The 18269-nt window shown below is 36.5% G+C and overlaps 1 protein-coding gene across 1 annotated transcript; it reads right to left on the bottom strand.

Annotated features, from left to right (window-relative positions):
- Positions 1-5747: 5747 nt before the first annotated feature.
- Positions 5748-17188, bottom strand: LOC139738787 (bifunctional peptidase and arginyl-hydroxylase JMJD5-like). The gene is made up of 11 exons (XM_071649427.1): positions 16993-17188; positions 15843-16116; positions 15560-15623; positions 14120-14245; positions 13462-13604; positions 12740-12931; positions 12069-12141; positions 10747-10806; positions 10402-10476; positions 9699-9782; positions 5748-7750 (listed from the first exon to the last, which is right to left on the bottom strand). The coding sequence occupies exons 1-11, from the start codon at positions 17186-17188 to the stop codon at positions 7535-7537; spliced, it is 1503 nt and encodes a 500-aa protein (XP_071505528.1). The 3' UTR covers positions 5748-7534.
- Positions 17189-18269: the final 1081 nt, after the last annotated feature.

Raw genomic sequence — 18269 nt, 5'->3', positions numbered from 1 at the left:
AGTCATGTGTACTCGACACACACTAACTATATTGAAATGGCTTGTATGAATGAACATGAAGATTTGTATAAAGAAAATTCACATACACATGCACACACATGCATTCTTTGGTGATGCACTACGCAAACATTTTGTTGATAGTAGTTACTTCACTGTGAGATTCTACCGAATCATAGGAAAGATTTATTGCAATAGTCTCGAAAAGTCAATTTCACTTGTACCATGCATTGCCCTTTACTATGCAACATGTCAACGCTTTCTATGAAGTGAAAATTTGTAAATACCTTTTATACAAAGTATATATTGTATCATTGTTACTGATCAACTTGCCTGTATATCAAAGAGAAGTTATGAAAAAGTACATAACTCTCATTTTTGCATGGAAAACCACAGATTGTATATTTATATTACTGGAGAATGACAGATTGTACAATGCTAATGTATGGACTTATTATTTTTGTACAGACAGAGTTATGAAGAAAAATCTCCAATATGTAAGTATGATTGAATAAAATTGTAGGAAATTCTACAGATGTGAGATTCGACTGGGAATCTTTGAAGTGATGAACCTTAGAAAGATTTAACAAATGCCCCCAGCCATTGGCATACACCTTTAACAACATTGTAGCAACAACTTGTACCAAGGAAAACTTTCTTCTCTGGTACAAACAGTCCAGTGATTTCTTACATTTCTTCAGGACAACACATACTGGTTCTCTGTCTAGACTGTTTAGCAGGTAAAACTCCATCTCACACTAAAAATGTGCAAGAGAACATGAGTATTGTTGTATGCCATCAAGAAAACAAGCCGTCATTGTCCAACCAGTCACTTACCACTCAAGAAATTGATATATTTTAATGTGTATTTATGACAAGTTTGGACGGGGGCCAGTGTAGGAATTCAAACATTTGAAGTCAAAGACAATTGGTGCAGGTACAATGTATTTTGTCAGTATGAAATCACTGTGTTGAATTGCCAGTATGAATATCCTAATGTGTTCAGTAACAGATCACAGATGATAAATTGAAAGCAAATGTGCAATTTTGAAGTATTGTGGGCGTAAAAACTGCATTTACTTCGATCCACAATTTTGTATATTACCCATGTATTAAATACAGTAAGGTTTTTTTTTTTTTTTTTTTTTCCATGCTAACACTTAATCAACTCCTCTTAAATTCAAAGATTGAAGCTGCTATATACAGACCTGTAATTAGGAAGGCAATTAGAATATTTTGCATACAAAACCTAGGGGGAAAACTGGATGAACTTAAAATTATAAGACATCGGATATTAGATAGGTACAGTGTATATGGTGGAACACTATTAATTAGGACCGTTGTCCAGTGTGAGCGCACACTACATGTATGTTGGAAAGTTGTCAAAGGAGATTAAAGCTGAAAGAGAGTGTATTGTTGGAGTAAAAATAGTCATCTCAAATCAGTATATAAGTGAAGTTGGCATGGAATCAGAAAACTACGAATAGAATAGTAAAAAAGGTTACACATCTAATTTGATAGCTGTAGGTCATCATGTAGCATGGTATCCATAAGGCAGCCAAGAATGATGTTCTTGGAGTGCCATTCAATTACTAGTAAACTTCTTACTTCTCTGATTTGCATAAATTTCAACCAAGACACTGGTTTTATTTTATTGCTTTTAATGAACGAACTATCTCTGGAGGTAACTTCCTCTTTCGTGACTGTGTATTATGTATGGCAAGCCTACCATTACTTTGTAATTAGTGTGTGATTTCCAGCCAGATAATGCTAGAAAGACAGTGTATGCACAGTGATATGAATTATGCATTTATAGATTTCAACCTACTAAATGGAAAGATATGTATACTTGCCCCATGTTTAGTACCGTTTGACTCATTGTAATTTACTTGTTATCACAAGATGCTGGATCTTTCTGTCATGCACCTTGAGGCAGTTTTCACTTTTTCACTTTTATACATTTACATCAAATGTCAAGCATATTGCAGAAGTGGTGCCATTTAAATCTATTGTACTGCAACCGTAGTTGCTGTAAAAAGTTGTGTCAGTCAATTGCAACATTTTGTTGACAACTCAGTAGTGTATGGTGTTCACCAATGACCGATGACCACCATTACATCCACTATGTCTGGAGGTTGCTCCCTCTTCAAGATTGTCATAGGTTGTCCTTTCAACACCAAAGCTTTTTCACTAGGCTTCAATTATCCGCCCAAACTTTACCTAGTTGTAGATTCACAAGCCCATCACTCACATGTAGCAATGTGCCAGAAGTCCAACAGGATAGCCATTAGGACACAAGAGGGATAAGGATTAGCTAATCTCTGTTCACTTTAATTCAAGACATCTGCATCAATTGGTGTAGAAAAGACACCAGCACACATACCTATTGTAGTCATGAGTAGTTTCATCTTTTGTGATTACCTTTAACTGCCAATTTTCTATGTGTTGTACACGATCGTAATGAAGACAGTATATCATTAGTGATTATTTTTGGGTAGTAGCACGTTGACACAGTACACTGCAATTAGCAGACAAAACAGCATCTGAAGAGTAATTGTACAGTACAAATAACATCCCTCAGACTAGTTCATATTTCCTTGCATGACCAAACATCAACTGGTTGTAAATGGTATGTATGGATAAAGCTTCCTTATGAATGGATACCCAGCTGTTGTTATCCATCTGATAGCTGTGGGTTATTGTCAGAGAAGCCACTATCATATATCCGGTAATGCTAAGCAACGTAAGATTGAGATGTTTGCTATGTTATGACGAAAGTCACATTGCTATCCAGTAATCTCAGAGGATAGAGTGTGTTGGGTGTTTGAACTGTTTCATCCACACGATGAGGCACAAGCCAAGAGTATTTAGATATGATTGGCTGACAGCCAGTTGTGATGCACATTATCTTTACATAGACTGGTTGCTTCACTAGCATCAGTAGCTTTCTTCTGAAAAACTCTTCTCATTCTTACAATCTGATCAGTGCAAATCAAATCAACTTTTGACACATGTCACCAAGGTCTCTCCCTTTCTGTCTAGACCGTAACTGCCCTTCATGAAATATTACACTAAATTTTTGTGATATTAGTGTAAATTTAGTGCCTTTTTAACAGCCCTTTGATAGGAAACATATTAAAAGTGTACATGTGTGGCATCAAAAACAAGACCTTTTCATCATAAGTACTTGTGCCAAGATGCAACCCATGTCAAGAATTGTAATGAACCACCCTGATACAGCTATTAGCTTTGAATGCTGATAAGGAAAAACTTTAACATTTATAAAGGTACCAAATAGTCATGCAAATTGTAATTCAATTCACTTAATTAAATGATATGGGGGACAATGTTTTATTTTTGTTGTTTTTTTATCAAAGAAAAGAACAAGATCATAGGAAATAAAGCATACATTGATAGCTCTAAAGTCACTAAGCTTCCAAATCCAAAGTGTGATTAGCAAACACTTGAGAGCAGTAGTGTCCCTTCACCAGCATGCTTCTTTTATCATGCATCCCATTGACATGATGAGTGACACCTCAAAATGATTGGTTTCACAGTAAGGTGATACTCCACACTTCACCATCATTGTAGATCACTTGTACAGTGAATGTGACTTCTTACTGCCTGTTATTAACTTCTTCTTGGTTTCTCTGGATATGCGTATGTGTGTAATTGCCTTTTTCATAATCACTTGAATCAATTTCACATAAGTTGACAGAATATTCCTGATGTAAGAAAGAGTACAATGTATCTAGGTAAGCTTACCATATCCATATTGTGTGAAATTGATTTGACTGCAGTTACATCAGATCTATATCAAATAAAGTATACAAACATGATATAAATGTCACACAAATATAAGCATGACATTGGTATATCATGCCAATACATGTTACCTGTATGCCTGTGATATATGCTCCAAAACTTTTTATCAAGATAATTATTGCAAATGAATAAAAGTTTGTGGGATATAAGACATAGGTCAAGTCATCCATGTTGTAACTGAAAAAATGTGTCTTGTCTGCTCATTACATTATGGTTTGGCCACGGTGAGCTTTGCAGCTGATTCACTCATTGATATTAGCAGTCACATCATACAGCTATTGGAGTCTAATGACATGGATTTGCAATTGTTTAGTGACTGCCTTTTTTTTTTTTGCCTTGTGGTACCTTGAATTCAAGAGAAGTGGAGACATGGAAAAATATGAGCGTAAAGAGGAAAAACAGAGAGCTGTGGGTGAAAGGTAAGGGGAAAGAGAGTGATTGATTGATTGATTGATTGATTGATTGATTGATTGATTGATTGATTGATTGATTGATTGATTGATTGATTGATTGATTTTCACTGTGTGCTCACAAAAACAAGAAACAAACATTGAGTTACAGTGATTATTACTAAACATTTTTTTTGGGGGGTTCTTATTTTGGATGTGCAAAATAATTGAAACGTATATACATGTATTCTATATACATTTTGTCTGGAGAGAAAGAGAATGTAAGAGAAGGAGATAGTTACAGGAAAATACATATGTGAAGTGTATGTGGTATCAGAATTGCTTGAATGCCAAACTACTGTGTATTATACATTCGTTCTGCACTTATGATGAGAGCGGAACAAGACAATTTACACACACAAGAAATGTCAGTTTTCAATGTATATCCCTGAAACAGTTTATTTGCAAGAACATTTCATGTTTAAATGCTGAATACAAGCACAAAGCCACATTGAATAGAACACATACAAACCCTTTTATACAAGCATTGATGCAATGAGATCACATTATTGTAAGATTTGCTTTTTTTTTTTGGTCATGTTACAGACTAATTTGACAAAAGCCTATAGCACAAGTTGGTCATTATGGGAGCTTATTTTATAAACACAAATGAAATTTCAATGCCACAAAAGGATTTTAATGGCAAAAGACCCAATTTTCCCTTACTGACTTGTTCGAAGGTAGTTTTTGGAATTACTATTCAACAAATTACTTATAATAAAAGAGCTTGTGATCTTAATAACAAATTTAATTTGTAGAGGGAGACAAAGTGAAGAAACTCGCATCTGAATAAAAGAGCTTTCTGATATATCTCACAATGCTACTACAATCAAGAAATTAATGTTTGGTATCATCTACCTTTTGTTGAGATAGGTCTTGTATAAAACCTAGTACACATTTTTGCTCTACAACTGAAGTGTCAAGGGTCTAATCAAGTTCAGTGGTCATCAATCAAAATGGGTGGTATGATGCTTCAATTATTAACACTGACATATTCAAGGGTCTAATTAAGTTCAGTGGTCACCAATCAAAATGGGTGGTATGACGTTTCAATTATTAACACTGACATATTCTACCTATTGACAGTTGGTATGTTCTTTTGCACTGATATCTTGACTTTTTTAATTGCCAATCTACAGTGTACCTAACATGCTCTATATACCCCTACAATCTGGAAGCCATGAAAACACGGTCTGGCTGCACTGTGAACATGTCACAAGCCTTATTTTGTGCAGTCTCCAGGATTACACCAGACTGCCCACCCTGTTCCAACCACAAATAAACTTTGGGTCATATTTGTCATCCCAACGAGCCCTTTGCAAATAGGTCTTGCTCATCACAGATTTGTTCGGTATCATCGGGCTTAGATTAGATTAGAACTATTGCTTCTATCTGGCTGAGTAAACAAACAAACAAAAATGATTTCATCACTTAGATTTCATTGAGTTGTTGAGATGAAAGAGGAAACACTGTACACTGAGAGAAATCAGTACTACACGTTCAAGCAAGTAAAGGCATACACATACATACGGATTTGTTGCCCACTATTTGAATAACATCATAATTTCATTAGTGAAGGGACAGAATGGATGAGATACTCACTGCCCATTCACATTCTGTACTACAACGTAACTAACATCAGCTACTATTAAAGGTTTTTGCACCCAAATGAAAGAAAACAACATACACTAACATACAAATTTTGTCCAATAAAAACATGTAATTTTAGCACTTGCAAGATTCTGGAACCAACCATATAATACATATATTGCATATACATGTACATGAATGAAAGACATAGAATGGAAAAAGTGGACGCAATACATTTGAACAGTGGACTTTGTGTCTGTTACAGGATTTCAACAACCCCCACTTGAAATTGGATTTAATTATATGAATTTGGGGCTAAATCATTAAAAAAAGCATATGCCTGATAGGTGATCAGATCATGTTGATATGAAGCCCCTACAGGCAAAATTTCTCATTTCAATTCATAATTTCATCATTACAATTGTTTGGATGTTTGCTGTCCATTGTTCCATCTATTGTTCATAATTTGAATATGAAAAGAAGAGAAACTAACCTACGATATCATCAATGAGATGAAGTATCAACTAAGCACAAATGTTTACATCTATGACATCATATTCCCACAGGTGTGTCTAAACAACCCTACACCAAGCCATATTTAAAACTGCTGAAGTGCAAATGGAAGACCTGGAATGAAGTAAAAGGAGAGACATCATCATGTATGCATTTCCTAGAGATACCACTTTGACTTGAGAGTCCTATATCAAAGTTTTAAACAGTTACACTGATAACCTCACAAATCAATAAGAAATTCACATTCCTGCCACCATATCTGCAAGTTGTCGTTGTTTTTTGTTTTTTTCTGGTGATGTTAAACCTTGCATCAATTAATATTCAAAACAAAACTCCACCTTTAAGAAAAAGGAGAAAGTTTTTATTTCAATCTTGTGAAGTACCAATGCTCTGTGTGTCATGCATGTAAACACATAATGGAAATGTAAGGACCATTGATACATGCATATTATTTATGCATATTCATATATGTATCATGATTTGTGTAAAATCATATTACTATCATTCTATCAAGTATTGTGCAATGGCAACTAAATTTGACACAGAAAAAGATACACTAATCAAATTAATTCAACTCTTTCACTTTAATAGTGTATCATTATTACCATCTGGGGAAATCCCAATTATAAAATAAAGCTTACTGGCATCATGTCAACAGCACTGCGACACCGCTAGGCATATTACATGTCACAGCTCAACTTTATTGTAGAGTGGTAGAGTCTTGCCCTAGTCTAGCCATGATACTATTAGTTACCCCCTGTTTGTTCAAGAAATAGACATACAATATATATATCAATGGTCTTATGCCATGTTCCACAAGGCCGGAGATCAAATGGAATATGATACCAGACCGTAGATGTTTCCTGTATTCGGTGAAAACAAGTAGGCAGTAATAATTTCATCTCTTAGTGTGTAGATCTAGATTTAGATTTAATTCTGAACTCTATCTGAACATTTGTTAGAGCTCCACCTTGAGATCAAGAGAAAGGTGTCCATGCTGTTTAGGCTGGACTTTCTGGTTCAAAGGAAGGTCAAATGGAATATGACACCAGACCGTACATGTTTCCTGTATTCCGTGAAAACAAGCGAGGGGTAATAATGTCATCTTTTAGTGTGTAAATCTAGATCTAGACTAATTCTGAACTCTATCTGAACATGTGTTAGAGCTCCACCTTGAGATCAAGTGAAGGGTCTCCATGTTGTTTAGGCTGGACTTCCTGTAGAGTAACCTCTGCCTCCTCCTCCTCTCCCATCTTCTTCCTCTCATTGAGTAGCTTCTCTAATTCCTCAAGGTCCAATGGCTCTACCTCCTGGATTAGGATGCTGGGATCCTTCTCCTTCGTGGCCTTCTTCTTTTTCTCTATTTCATATTCCCTCTGTCAACAAGAAGCCAACAACAGTCCGTGTGATGAGCATTATAACTTGTGTTACAAATTGCTTGCATGCTGCTGTGTTTATTCCATGAAAAAGGGGCTAATTGGTCTCTCACTTATTTCACTGTATTTTTGGACTATTTAAAATGTACAGTGGACTCCCTTTACAACAAAGTCTTTGGGACTGGCAGTTTTCTTTCGTTATATACAAATTTCATTCTATATACGATAAAAAACATAGAGCAGGTAATGTTGCAGCCTAAATTTTTACTTTGTTGTCACCGGAAGTTTGTTTTAACTGTGTTCATTATAACGGGAGTGCACTGTATTGTCTAGACAGCTACTTCATTGAACTCGAAATACAGCACAATCTATAGTGTAAACCAAACCTGGCCAACTTATGCAGTACATTATGGGAAAAAGAAATTTCCATCAAATCATCTGTTTGACTGCCACATTTGTCAGTTGTGTTTCAAATCAGCTGGGGGTCACAAAGAAACTGTAATCACATACTGTATTTTTCAAAAGTCTGGACTTTAATAAGTTATTCACCCATGCAAATAAAAAAGATTTTGGTTTGTTCATTGAAAATATTTGCAATTCCTTCAAAGCTAAAATCAAAGTGCACATACAACAGAGGGTTTATTCGAGTAAGAATAATCACACAGTGTAGTCAGATACGGGCTTCAAGACCCTTCTTGAGAATAATGACACAAAGTCCTGCCTCTCCTTTATCTACCCAAATCTATCTTCAACAGAATATACATAAAATTAGAAATTCACATGTGGGAAATTTTGATACTGCAAGCAGAATGCTTATCTACTGTACAGACTTTATAATAAGCTGGAAACTGTAATACAGGTTTACTATTTACCTCTCCCTGCTTGTTAACCCTAACTAGGCCAGGGGGGGGCCTCTGAGGGCCCCCCCCCCCTCGACGTTCCGCGCAATATATCGCTAACGCGAAAAGCTATGGCCCCAACGTTTCATGACTTTTTTCTTTCAAGTCTCCCACATCTTTTGACAACAAATTTGCAATGCCCGGGCGCGTGGTTCCAAAGTTGCGCATAAATATATGTATGTACGTGCATGTCAGACCAAAAATTGCTAAAAACCGTGAATTCGTGTACAATTTCAATGTAAACTGTGCTTGTAGGCAAATTTCATAAAAGCATGACTATTTTGGGGTTTTATTGATTAAAATCAATTAATAACATATTTTGTTGTTCGGAACAATCTCCGCGGACAAGTTTCACCGAAAAAAACAATGAAAAACATAAAGTCGAGAAAACAATGAAATCCATAAGAAATCTTAAAAACAAAAAAATACATAAGAAAAAAATTTTTGATAATGCCGTTTTTTTATGTACATTCAATAAGAATCCTACACAGAGTACCTAAGCCAAAAATTAGCAGTTTTGGACCTTTAATTACAGATTTACGGCCAATTTTTAAAATTTATGCATAAATTAGCATAATTAATTGATAAAATAAATTTGAATATTTGTGAAATAATTACCTATTCAGTTTTGTAGATTACTTTGTGGGTGACACGCGTGCCAATTTCCCTTGCGATCGCGCGGTCAACGGCCAAGATCTGGGGGGGGGGGGCCCCAATGACCCCCCCAGTCCTACGAGGCATCAAAATAGCCTAGTCTTTTTAGGGTTAAGAGAGTGGTAAATCCCAACTAGTAATATTCCTGTATGATCCAGGAGGAGTTTGGGTGCAGTCATGTCATGGTGGAATGGTTTTAATTTTACAAATACCTAAAAGTTAGCTTACATTTACTTCACTTTCACATAACAGATTATCTAATCACATAACAGATTATCGAAATAGAAAAATATTCTTCTTTTGATTACTGTTGTAATTGTGTTTGTTGTTTGTTTTTCCTGTGAGTGACTGTTGTATGACAAGACTAAAGAGACAGGGCGTAACACAATACTGACCAATCTCTTCTGGGCTGCCTGCTCATGGCCAATGTCTGTCATCATCAACAGCTTGCCTTCTAGCCGGAAATGAAATGTTGAATCCTGCCACAAAAGCATTAAAAAAAACTTTAACGAATTAACCACAAGCCATTATACGCACTCTATGCCAATTGCAATGACATTAGCAATGATATTGACAACAACGGTGATGAAAATCATTATGACCTTTACTTTAAGGGACATCAACTTTGGACTTCTTTCAAATGCCTACATTTCACAGGCCTACCTTATTTTTGTACAAACTGCAACACTCGCTCAAGTCACCATCACTTTGTCAGACTGACTCTATCGTTGCCAATGTGAAGTGAAATCGACTATACTGCATGATAACAAAACAGCTTTATCCCCACATATGAACAAGTTAAAGGTAGCCATTTTTCATTTGCAAGGGATCATGGGTGCGCGTGGTCTGATAATGTACCATTTCTACAAGATTGCTAGTCATTCAAAAATTTATTTCAAAAAAATGAGGGACATTAAAAACATTGAAGGACAATGATTTTATTTAAATCTAGCAAGTTGCTTATTTGCACATGAAGTTGGTAACATATCTTGCAGATACTTAGAAGGCTTTCTGTACGGGTCTAACATCCCCAGGGATTACACTTTGGTTTAGTACATGAAGTCAACAGTGGTACCTGCCTTCCATCTAATGACCCACCTGGTGGTCTATAGCATTCCTTGTTTCTGCTCTAGAGATTACACCATTTTCATCAACATCCAGCTCATCATACACCTGCAATAGAGAAAAATCACTACTATGTAACACACATGTCAACATTTAAGTGTGAGCTATCATTCATGCATACAGGGCAAACACATTCTGATATCAATTAATAAGCACTGGAAGGCATTGAATTGTACTGGGTAATTATTGAAGGCTATTGATTCAATTTGAAGCTGTGTTTCAAAATCATGTTAAATCTGGAAATAAAAAAAAACAAGCAAGCAACTATGGACCTCATTTTCATGAAAGAGAGAATACAATGATTAATAATATTTGTACCTCACGGGCAAGATGATCGCACTCCTCGTTCCAATCCAGATCACTGAGTTCTGGAGTTCTCTGAAAAAAGAGGAATTAAACTACAAAATGATATATAACACTATGTGTTATGAAAAATTCATTAGATATGATAATCAACAGAATATACAAATGAATATACATGTATGTAGCCTGATTGGAACAGTTACTGGACATATTGTACTACTTTTCCCAGTTTAAACCCAAGTAATCACACTGAACTCTCCTTATAAAGAGGTCAGGCGGGTAGGTAAAGCAATTCCCCTCTGTTAAAGTAACAAATTGTTGCATTTATTTTAATTTCGAAAATTAAAATATATGACACATCTTCAGCCATAAAGACAATCAGTTTTTTTTTCATTTGACCTTTAATTTGCTTATACTCTAAGATTCAATGATCTAGTAAAGAGCGAGTACTGTAAAACGAGGAATTTTCGCGTGCATTTTAATTTCGTGAATTTCACGAGCGCCAAAATTCGCGAAATTAAAATGCACGCGAAAGTTTTTGTCTACACTACATGCATTGAACGCCAGTGGCAATCCGCGAAAATTTCATGCCACGAAAAAGGCTGTCAGCTCCAATTCGCGAAAATTTCATGCCGCGAATATATCATGTTTTACAGTATATGGTGCGCCTACATCAAGTCTCCATGAACTGTGGGATATTATACATGTACATGACACACATAGTTCGTAGTTGAACAGTTGAGCGTTCAAATATGATATGTACATACAGCAATATGCAACTACACAATGATCAATATTTACAATGCCAACCCCACATAAAATGAGTTGATATTATTTCTGTACAATATACCGGTACTAGGGATTCTGACCCATTGGGTGGGTTTACAACTAGTGCCAATGAAATGGGTGCTGACAGACATCCATTTTAGCCTCAAACAGACTACACTTATGTGGGATCCTATACCGGTACTTGAGTCCTATTTATGCATATCTCTGTGTCCACTTTGTTCACTTGCTTGCAGAAGGAAGAGCCATTTTAGCTATGTAACAAAAAGATACATAATGATTCATGCTGATCAAGTACAGAAAGGAAGGTTATTGTGAATCCAGCAGATTGCTGTGTAAAGACTAGAAGCGATAGTGGTGTGAGTGAGCCAAATCTTGATCACGAAGTGTTGTGACTGATTGCAAGCACATACAATACATACATAATACTCTTGCAACTTTAGACTTTAAAGAAGGACAAAGTATGCACTTCCAAGCACATATCATACAATACTATGTCATGTCTTAAAGCTAGAAAAAGAAGGTAAGGGACTGCCATTGGCTTTACTCACATATTGCAAGATGTGCTTAAAATCTTCAAATGACACTGTTTCATCCAATGCCATGATGTCCAAAAGCTTTTGGCTAAAGGGAAAAGAAATAAAAAAAGAATAGCACAATATCAAATAGACAAGTAAAACTAAATCATGTCAATACAGGTATTAAGTATGTCACTGCGAAGAATGCAGCACTAATACTAAACTCAAGACTTGTCAGACAGGAGAAGTCACACTGTCTTTGCTGCTGGAAGCAGCCCAGTGCTGAAAGCCTGATTCCTGTCTACACACTTTTCTCCAGATGACCCTCTTGTCAGAGAGGCAAGTGTCAAATTTGAGCAGCAAAATGGCAAAAGCTCAAGGAGACTACTCCTTCAACTTTCTTTCTTTGATCACTCCATCGCACAGTACACAGTCTAGAGGTATAAAAGAACTCATAGATGATTGTCGATTAATGCTGAAACAACCAACTGTATGCATGTGGAATTGCATAGTCAGCGGAGCGTGTGTATCAAAATTACAAGCCGGCAATCCAAAACAATACTTGAGGTGAATAATACTTATCATGACAGCAAATGTACTTTTTATTGGGAATATTGGAAACACATCTATCGGAAACAGTATGGGCCCTTTGCATACAGCACCACATACCTACTCCCCAGGTCTATACTCATATTTTTACATACTATGGATTAGGCTCATCTTCTTCGAAGTCTTCATGGAAAGGAAGTGGTTTCTCGGCCACTAAGGAGATGTCTGCCAGTGTAAGATGTCTTCCCATGTCACCACAAATCTCTGGACTGGGGATGTTTTCACAAGAGTGCTCCCACCACAGGTTCACAGCAAGGTTTCGCCCAATGGAGTTCACTTGGTGTATCCTGGATATGAGGTCAAAGTTTAACCAATATTCAGTCATGTTTCTCTGTGCTTAAAAACAATTTTCAAAACAGCCACTTTAAAATCTACAATTGAAAGTATTACTGTAAAACATGATATATTCGTAGCACGAATTTTTCACGAATTGGAGCCGAAGGCCTTTTTTGTGGAATAAAATTTTCGCAAACTGCCACTGGCATTCAATGCACATATTGTAGACAAGAACTTTCGCGTGCATTTTAATTTCGCAAATCTTGGCATTCGCGAAATTCATGAAATTAAAATACACGCGAACATTCCTTGTTTTACATTATACAGATTTTTATGAGGATGAAAGCAGCCACTGAATGTTCCATATTATGTTCAGATTTATCTACATCATCTTACTATGCTGGCTAATCTATTTGAGGGATAGTTTTGAACAAATGAATGCATTAGTCTATAACACCTGTACTGAAGGTTCTCTGACAAATGCACCAAATACCTTTACCACTATGGTATATCACCACTACACATCCAAGCATTTGCTCACCATTTGTATGGAATGTAGACACAGTCACCGGGAAACATTTTGGCATAGTAAAATTCAATATCCCTCATTCCAGGATATTTCTCCATGTCAACTTCTTCTACATTGATACTGGAATAGCTCCCTTCAGGATGGTCAAGATTTACCTAATCATAAAACAAACAAACAAACAAACATAAAACCAAACATACAAAATCAGGAAATGACTGGCAAATAAACATTTAGGGTATCAATGTATAATAACTGAACATGATACAAGTTCGTACGAGCACCTGAATTTAGGCAAAATCAGATTCACTTAAGTATACTCACTAAAGAAAATACTTCAGATTTTAGTATCAGGCAGTATTAAATATGTCAGCATGAATTGATTTAAAGGCTTGGCTAATGCTTTATCCACATTCAATACTGGTGAGTGGAAGCTAAAGAAATGACTGAAATGAAAATGGTATGAGACAGTCACCATGCCTAGCCTGTTGGATTTCATTCTCTTGATTCTAGCCTTGGGCATGGTGCATTCAATTTAAGGTATTCTTTGTATGTTGCTGAAGAGAGGAAATATACTAGTATGCTCATACACTATAAGATCAATATAACGAGCATATCATCTGACTGTGCCATAGAGGTACTATACTACCTACCTGGCTGTACTGATGCATACCTTATGTCTATACTGGGTGTAGTTGATAAAAAGAATTTCTTTCTGTCCACTGAAGAGGCAGTTGATATTATCTGTGTCATCATTGTGCAGTACAGACTTAGTTCCTCCACTGCTGAACCACATGACCTGTCAAAATAGAAAGTGAAACATGTCACAATACCAGAAATTGTAGGCAATCATATGGTGTCATGTAGATTCTGTGTTTGCATTAACTTGGGTAAACTTTTCCAGACAGGCCTAAGTGTGGCACCCTTATATGTGACTTTCATCTTGTATGTACCTGGTACATCTGCTTTCATATTACAGTTGTATACTGTATTTCAAACCTTTGCACTGATATGATTTGTAAGTTTAAAGATACATCTATAAAATATATTGATTTATATCATGGAGGTGTCATGGCCCAGTGGTTAAAGGAAACCCAAATGTGGATTAAGTGAAAGCAGCAACATTAGTAGAACATATCATTGAAAGTTTGAGGAAAATCGGACAATCGATGCGAAAGTTACTAGAGATTATGACGTATGTGTGAACAACATTACAAAGAAAATATACAGGAAATTTCACAAAATTCATTTTTCATGACAATTACAAATTCCATCAACTTGATACTGACATTTTGTATGTTAAGGGTAGCAATTATCCCCCCTGCTTTCTGTAAGTGGTTAGTCAAAGTGCTCTTTCATAATGCTAGAAAGTGAATTTTTGTGGAATTTTCTCTATAGTTTCTTTATATTGTTGTCCACACATGCATCATAACCTCAAGTAGTCTCCTCATCCAGCGGTTCCAATACCAAAACTTTAAAAATTCATAACTTTTGCATCAATTGTCTGATTTTCCTCAAATTTTCACTGATGTGTTCTACTAATGTTACTGCTTTCACTCAATCCATATTGCTCTTTGGGTTTGGGTTCCCTTTAACCATACGAGGCCCCCCCCCCCCTCGACGTTTCGCGCGATGTATCGCTAATGCGAAAAGTTATCGCCGCGACGTTTCATGACTTTTTTCTTTTGAGTCCCCCGCATCTTTTGACACCAAATTTGCGACGCCCGGGCGCGGGGTTTGGAAGTTGCGCATAAATATGTACGTGCATGTCAGACCAAAAATTGCTCAAAAACATGAATTTGTGTACAATTTCAACGCAAACTGTGCTTACAGGCAAATTTCATAAAAGCATGATTATTTGGGGGTTTTACTGATTAAAATTGCTATAAAAACCAGCTATTATACAATGACCACATTTTGTATCATTATCATATGAAACATAAATTACAAAAAAATAATAATTTTTTACAACCTGGATTTCTTTCTGGTTGCTTATTTGTTAGCCCGGCTGTAGTTGAGTCTTTGTTCGCAGTGATACTGGTTTGGATTAGTAAAACTTTACAGATTACATGGACATTAAACAAAAAATACACACAAATCTTGATAAACTCACCGCATCCACAATCCTCTCAAGAATATCATCACAAACCAAGGGTGGGGGCACAACCACATCATCCCTGAAACATGAAAAATTGATTCAGTTTTCATACACTTGTTTTTGCTCCAAATGACATGAACTATTATTCAAGCAAAAATACTACAACAAAACTGCTTAGATACGCATTCAGAGGGACCACATCAGCCTGAACAAATTACAAACAAAACTGTTGCCACAGATATGTTATTCTACAAAGTGTGCATGACTGACTAATACAAAATTTTTATTCTCGACTTACCTCAGAAATTTTGGAACACCATCCACCATGTATTCATCATGCGTCTTATATCTTTCTAAAAACTCAGAGAAAAGGACCCTCATCGTGGGCAACTTTCGATTTTCCTTCTTTCGGACCTCAACATCCACCATGGTGGTTTGAGACTCTGGCCTCAGCCTGAGATATTGGTCTGTCCACAGCTTAAATGCTGGAGACAGTCTTCCTCCTCCTCTAAAGAGGACCGGTAGTGAACCCAAGACATGGTCCAGGAAGAAGGTCTTTGGTGATGGGAACTCTGTGAGGGACAGAAACCAAGTATTTTTAAATGTTTCCATTCAGGTATTTGTCACAATACTCTACTCACTGAATTTTGCACATTTTCAGTCTCTTGTCAGAATGAATTACTTACATGCTCTCAACCACAGCATGACATTCTTTTCCTCATCATTATATGACACAGTCAAGACATAGGACATTTTAAAATGTTATAGTAGTAGATACAAAAATTATCACAACCTACATTACGAGTTGTTGAGAAATAAAGAATTGTGATATTATGGTAATGCATTATTTCATTCAAGTACTAACATCTATGACTTGATACAAATAGTGCCACTGCATGTTATTATAAGCTACCAGGTATACCAAGGTGTGCCATATGTTATCACGTCAGCATTAGGGATGGTTTGAATAAAGATACTGATGATAGTCCTGATGGAAGAATACATCTTATGATACTTTCTATTCAAAGGTTATACACTGCTTTCCAAAACTGAATAAAAACATTTTATATCTATTAAAGTTTCATAAATTTTTTCATGTCAAGAAGTCATCTGCCATAAGCTGCTGAAAATATACTGTGACATCGCTAACAGTGAGTATCATATCCCTCACCAGCCTTAAAGCAGCATGGTGTTACTCTTACATCTCACAGGAGTTTGTAAAATTCGAATGTCGTAAATTTTTCTCAGTCCCTTTTCTTGTCTTCAGTCAGTTATATTTGATTGTTCATTGCTCTCTTCTTCTTTTTTTTTTGGCATCTTATACTTTAAAAATGCTTTTGTTGAGGGTACAATTGGTTAATGATTGGACTGAAAAACTCCTAGCTCAGCTCCAAGGATTTAACAACTCACTCAACACAGTTATCCAAGATAGAATGAGCCTTACATACCCTCAAGTATTGGAATGGATCTCTTGATAGCTTTCGACCCGAGAGGTTCCAGGTGACCGGGCCACCTGGCTGATTTACCCCTTTGAGGGTCTACTTTCCCTGCATCGACTGTATCTCCTCCACTGACTGTCGTAATCAGGACCAGTATCAGTATAAGAGATGCAACAAGGCAACCACATGAACAGGTGTCAGCCATCTTCTACAAAAGAAAATACAAGAAAGGTTTCTGTTTTTCAGTGCTCAATTCAGAATGGAAACAGCACGCTCTTTGCAGGGCTACCAACCTTGAGTTTGGCATGAGACACTGTGAGGGAGTCAAGCGACCTCCTGGCTAGCGTCTGGCAGCCTGCTGTGTGGCCGTACGTACGTACGTACTACCATGGACCTAGGCCTAGTCCATGGTACTACGTACACAGTCAGTGTATGTAAAGCGATGTAAAGCATACGTCATAGCCATGCATACATGTAGGACCCCTACTGTAATTTGCCAAAAGTACAAGCTACGCTCACGTGGTATAGGTAGAAACCAATCGTAATCCAATAGCTTGTCTTTGCGAGCGAACCGAAAACAATTATTATTGGTTAAGCTTTACACCTGCGCGGGAAAATCTTGAAATTTTGGGCTTGGGCATATCGATATTCGGAATATCAGAGAATTTAGAGATATATTTATTTTTGTAGTCATGTTACATTCCATTTTGGGGGTTTAGCATGAGATTTCGTTTATCAGAGTGAGACAGTCAAAATTGGTTGAATTGCGTTGAGAGTTGGCAGCCCTGTCTTTGGGGCACTATCAATAGCTGAATAACAATGCTCCAGGCCACAAACAATGTTTTTGGTTTTTTTTTTCCATCAGGTTATTTGAAACTAAAAGGGCTTCATATAGTCTGTTGAGAATGATAAGGGCGTTAAGTTGCCACAAAACCCATAGTGTTCAAGACAACTTAACGCCCTTCTCATTCTCAACAGACGATATGCAAATGTTACTTTTAGCATTGAAAATAATTGATTTGTTGGAGAACTTGGACTCTTTTAATGATTATACATGTAAGTCTGTTGACCGTTGTTTCTTTTCTAGTATTAAACCCTTGCAATAGGCATCTACTTCAGTTACTGCGACCAGCCCATACGCATAGCTTAATGGGCTGCTGGTCGCAGTTACTACTTCAGTACACCAGTAGGGTAAATTACATCGTACTATTTTTTTCTATAATTTATTTATTTATTTATTTATTTATTGTCGATGAATGGGGGGGGGGTCACTACTCACAGTGAAA

The sequence above is a fragment of the Diadema antillarum genome, unplaced genomic scaffold (assembly GCF_040938485.1).
Source record: "Diadema antillarum isolate AM-2024a unplaced genomic scaffold, OU_Dant_1.0 seq00000768_RagTag, whole genome shotgun sequence".
NCBI classification, from domain to species: Eukaryota; Metazoa; Echinodermata; class Echinoidea; order Diadematoida; family Diadematidae; genus Diadema; species Diadema antillarum.
The sequence above is the reverse complement of the archived record's forward strand: the minus strand, read 5'-3'. Positions and strand labels throughout refer to the sequence as shown.